The following is a 5,215-nucleotide window of genomic DNA, read 5'->3' as shown; positions in this document are numbered from 1 at the left end:
CTTTGGGAGAACTGGAGTGGCATCGAGTTAGTGTGTTGTTCTTCGGGTTAGAGTACACTCGACACACCCAATAACGGCCATCCTGGAAGCATAGTCGAGACTTGCGTGTAGTGACTGCATCACAGTCAAAGCGCAGTGGGTCGATGAGGTGCCGCTTTTGTTCCTTCCACTATTCATAGCGCATCTTACTAGCTCCCAGTTCGGTAAGACGCCTTCTACAAGCGTCACACATACTCTGTATAGGTTATTAAGAATCTCAATTTGAGATGGTACTCATAAGCAGTTGCAGATACTTCACATGGGGTTTCCGGCTTGGATGCATTTCTCATTATATTCAGCCCGAACAATTCGGGAGAGGAATCCTATTAAATTTGGATGGTGTTGGCTAGATAGCTTGGAAAGGCGTATGGGTGATTCAGCCTGAATCATTCAGGTGACTACGCTAGTGTCGTGGGATGATGCACGTTACGAAGTTGACTCTCAATCATTGACATTCATCGCATTAATTGATAGGAACTCAAAGTTTGAGTTTCCCAAATGATTAACATTGATCTTGACCAACAATTATCTTGACGAAATATCTATCCGAATTTTCGCCCTCCCGACTGCGGAACACGAAACCACGATGGTCTCAACGGGGTGGAAAAACTCTGATCCTCACATCCATCCTATCTTCGGCCACTAATCGCCACGCAATAAAATATCTATTACGAAATTCATGGTCAGGTTAAAGAAAAGCAACGCGTCGGTGACTAGTTAGGCGCGTGTAGACTGTAGAGGCTCTACCGTAGGGCAACCACAATCGCTCAGAATATCGATCAGGTAAAAAATCTCCGAGACTACGTACCAAATTGGAGACAATAAGGCAACCTGTTCGAGATGGATTGGCAACTCTCCGCTAATGAGATGTTGAGATATCCACAAGGGGCATAACGGAGAAAAAATTGGCCTTCGCTAGAGTATCTCAGAGAATCAGAGTACTATATCTCTGGAGGTCATCCAAAGACATGACATTGGATACGCCGAACCGATCGCCAAGCTCAGGAGGAATCGTGTCATAGCGTTTCTTAAGGATTTTCAGAGCACCTGTGCAACTGGCGATGAAAGTTTTCGTGGAAGAGATACGCACCTTCAGTGAAAGCACCAGATTTATCCGTGTCCACATCGTGTTTTCCTTGATGGTAACGATGCTTATGGAATCCAACCCATAAGGTCGAAATATTCCCGCTGTTCCCTGTATCCCAGAGCTCGATCGCCAGTGCATCCGCGAAGTCGGGTATGAAGACATTTTTAGGCTCCACGGATAGGATCTGAGTCGGAATGATGGCCGGCCAGCAGTGACAATGCGCTGTCGAGAGTTCACTCAGACACTTGCGAGAGTAAGGGAGATTTCAACCTATGATTCCCCGTAAAGCCTCTGATTCTATATCCGATGCGAATATCCGAAGATTCTATACTCTATGATAGGGCTCCTATCCTAGAAGGCTAAGTGACGCTTACTAAGCATGTATAGAGGCAATATAATGAAAGTTTCATTACATTATGAGCCTTTCATTATGGAACTGGCAGTAAGCGACAACGATATGCCAGTGGCATATTGTTGTAGCCTATTGTGGTGCCAGAACATACCGCGATTTTTCAAGAGGCGCAGGGACTTATCGACAATGCTAGTACGCCAAGCATAAGGGAGTTCAGGAGAGGTGAATCCAGAACTTCTGAATCGGAAGCGATGAGGCCCACGACTTACACTCTGCAAGCAATATATATTGATATCATGTCCACCCAAAAAAGTGATCCCCCTCTGTATTAATACCAATTTACCCACCAACCAACGAAGGAGGCTCCCTGCACCAAGTCTGCCGATGGGCAAAGTCGCGAAGCGACGTCTCATGACCCATTCGCGTGCGCTCAGCACCTAAGGAGGAACCATCCGATAGCGTCGAGAGGCTGCTGTTTCTCACTTCATCCACGAGCTCAGCAGCCCGGCCGGTGAATGGTAGGGGGAGATCGTGGACCCCATTGGAGATAATAACACCGGCAACCGCCCTGAGCTCCGCAGTGTGCGTCAAGTTGAATGCCTTTAACAGATGAGCAAATTCGCCCTTGGTCTTATTCTGGAATTCGGGAGATAGCTCCTGTTTTTTCACAAGTGCCTTCAATGCGGGGCTATCAGGACGAAGCAAGTCATCTCTCACTGGCACAGCAGGTCCTCCTTCAGGACCATCGAAGAATCTGAATAGAACCACAACGTTGAGCACCAGAGTCTATTGAATAAACCGTAGATCATGAACGGTAAGTTCAACCGCACTCCAAGTTGGAAAACTAGATAAGAAAATTGATATATAAAGTGCGCTCAAATTGACCGACACACTTGGGTCGAGTAAGCGGTTGTCCATGTTACGGAGAAGATTCATCATGAACGTGAGCCTAATGTTCACCACAGAGCCTGAGAATTCGGAGTTGAGCGAATCGTCGAAAACGATGGGAGTATATTTATGGCGACAAAATGAGCAACCCGGCCTACCCCTCCACGAAGGCTTGTGCACTGAGCTGAGCCCTCTCTTTACTAGAAGAGAACACTTCCACCTTGTAGGGAAGGAGGTCACCCAAAATATCTCTGTATCGATGTCCCATGGCTCGCATTTGAGATTTCCCGAGACTTGTCAAGTCCCCGGGTGCCTGACACGAGACTTCGAACCGCTAGCCTCAAAAGTCTCAGCGAGTACCAGAACGCCTCCCCAGGGATATGCTCCCGGGGGATAGGAACTCAGATTTGTAGGAGTCCGAGCACCATGCCGAGATAACACCTACAAGACAACCACCTCTCCGCTGGCTATGTAGCAACCCAGTATGGATGTTTTTTCGAGGTCCTGGAGAATCACGAGCCCCTCCAGAGAGATCCGCGAAACTCACGATAGTCGCCAAGCGCTTCATTTTGACATCCCCAGCCGAAACGAAGCCTCGTGAAGTTAGTAATGTTACTGCTAATAGCAGCAGGTGGGCTACTTGAACATGCTTGCAGAAGCTCACCATTGACAGAAGAGACATTCCACTGCTGGACAGCTTGGACGTTCCGATGTGTAACTGACTCAACACTCGTCAGACACCCGAGCGGCGGAGAGGTCGACGAACACCCGACAATGGAACCCACTGAGTGGGTTCGTGAGTTCGTGGGCACATTTTCTATATTCTGCGCCCCATCCACAGACAAAAGTATCCACTTACTGGCCAGTTATCCCGCATGGCGCGATATTCGCCACGTAACTAGCTAATTCTCACGCACGCCGAGGTAGTTGCCACGCTACTTGTTAGTTAGCACGCACGCCCATTGGCTTACTCTGAGTATCCCACAACCTAGTGCACCGGATGGGCCATGTTCTGACCATGTCAGGGCCAAGCTCAGCTCTCTATCAAAATGGTTGATGCCTAGCAGATGCGGTACAGATGTCAAGAGAAACAAACTTTTGGAAAAGTTCCCCTGAGGAAACCTGTCAGACTCCGGATGCTCAGTGCAAAAGCAAGAAAGCCACTCCAGACACTCTCATTAACTCCAACACAAAATCTTGTACGCACAAAAACACTTTCATCCGAGTATATCAGGTGAAGAGAGGCATTATCGCAGGCGAAGTCACCTACCATGGCCTGAGAGAATACGTGTGTCGACGCTCCTCCCCAGTCATAGCTAGAACGTGACATAGGGAGCCAAGGAGCAAATAGTGATGGGAGGATCTGCCCGCTTCTGTTGGCCAGTTTGTTAGCTGTACTATGTGGAGTGTTCGCTATATGTAACTCGACTCCGTTCGGCGACGATTAGTTCCCTCTTTCATCCGACTGTACAGCCCTGCCCGTGCGAAGGCTTCGCAGCGAAGCAGACAAATAAGCAGCACATGGCAGGTGCGAGAGTCCTAGGTGTAGCTCACGGATACATGCGTGATTCACGCAGGGTGATACGATCAATGACACGTAGAGGCTTCCGTGGATTCTTTGGATGGATTATTATTGGCACTCCTGTCAAAGTGTTATTCTATACCCGTATCTACCTTTGGGATTGTGTTGCCGAAGTCACTAAAATCGACGACTTCGAGTAAATTCCTTCAGAAAATGAGAAAGGCTACGCGCCGACTCAGCTACTAGGCACGGATACGCTGTCTCCCTTGCAATGGTTCCACCGCACGGCCCACACACAGGGGTCAAAAACGTGCGAGTATAGATGGTTGGAGAGGCGAATCGAGCTTCTCTCAAACAGTATATGATGTGTACTTCAAATACTTCGAATGATTATAATGCACTCTGTTGTACCAACACTATCGGCTCGGATGAACATTTGTCACTGATATAGGCACTGGGTCTTCGTGACGAAGGGGCGGAACTTGCAAGCTTCACAGCAATTGACTGGGAAGGGGAATTCAGCGGTGTTGGGATAGGAATGCTCAAGAATCTCGAGTCATGATTGGTTTTCGAACGAGTTCGCCATTGGCGGTCGCATTTTCGATGTGCTATCATGGTTCTCTAGTAGCTTACGTTCTAAAATCGGGTACCAAGCTGTACACTGCAATCTGTGTGCGGAAGCGAGTTCTCCGATTTTCGCGTAGACCATGGCATATAGAGAAGTCGTTTGATTCATCTGGTGCCCCTATTGACTTGGTACTTCAGCCGGTATAACTCTGCACCCACACGCGCACAACGCGTAAGTGGCCATCAGTACCCAGGCATGCTGATCATCAGTAGCTGATTGCACGGATACAGCATTCCCCAGTATTCGCATGCGGTTGGCCTGGCCAACTTGGCCAGAAATAGCAGTGCGTAAGTCAGAAACATGACTGGGAAATGCTGTAGTAGTTACGAACTTCGAGACTACTATTTGGGTCATCAGTTTCGAATCAGTGCGTGATATTAAGCGTGTCGCTCAAAGTAATGGAAACTGATCATGGCGTCCAAATAAGATACCCGCCCTACCTCTCGTCGAAGGCTTGAAGAGAGCACTTCCACCTTGTTGGGAAGGAGGTCACCCAAAATATCTCTGTATCGATGTCCCATGGCTCGCATTTGAGATTTCCCGAGACTTGTCAAGTCCCCGGGTGCCTGACACGAGACTTCGACCCTGGCCTCAAAAGCCTCGGCAAGTACCAGAACGCCACCCCAGGGATATGCTCCCGGGGGATAGGAACTCAGATTTGTAGGAGTCCGAGCACCATGCCGAGATAACACCTACAAG

The 5,215-nt window shown here is 48.6% G+C and overlaps 2 protein-coding genes across 2 annotated transcripts in view; both read right to left on the bottom strand.

Annotated features, from left to right (window-relative positions):
• Nucleotides 1-964: 964 nt before the first annotated feature.
• On the bottom strand, nt 965-2,643 carry Pmar_PMAR015079 (hypothetical protein; the record flags this gene model as incomplete). The annotated part of the gene is made up of 5 exons (XM_002779317.1): nt 965-1,086; nt 1,130-1,310; nt 1,826-1,915; nt 1,962-2,232; nt 2,525-2,643. The coding sequence occupies 5 exons, from the start codon at nt 2,641-2,643 to the stop codon at nt 965-967; spliced, it is 783 nt and encodes a 260-aa protein (XP_002779363.1).
• Nucleotides 2,644-5,066: 2,423 nt separating this feature from the next.
• Pmar_PMAR015078 (hypothetical protein) overlaps nt 5,067-5,215 on the bottom strand; it is a gene marked incomplete at both ends in the record, with an annotated part of 1,081 nt that continues 932 nt past the window's right edge. Inside the window, one exon of the mRNA XM_002779316.1 lies at nt 5,067-5,101. Coding sequence (XP_002779362.1) covers nt 5,067-5,101 — 35 coding nt within the window. The remainder of the gene's footprint in view (nt 5,102-5,215) is intronic.

This window comes from Perkinsus marinus, assembly GCF_000006405.1.
Source record: "Perkinsus marinus ATCC 50983 genomic scaffold scf_1104296947616, whole genome shotgun sequence".
Lineage (NCBI taxonomy): Eukaryota > Perkinsozoa > Perkinsida > Perkinsidae > Perkinsus > Perkinsus marinus.
Note: the sequence above shows the minus strand (reverse complement) of the source record. Positions and strands in the feature narration are given on the sequence as shown.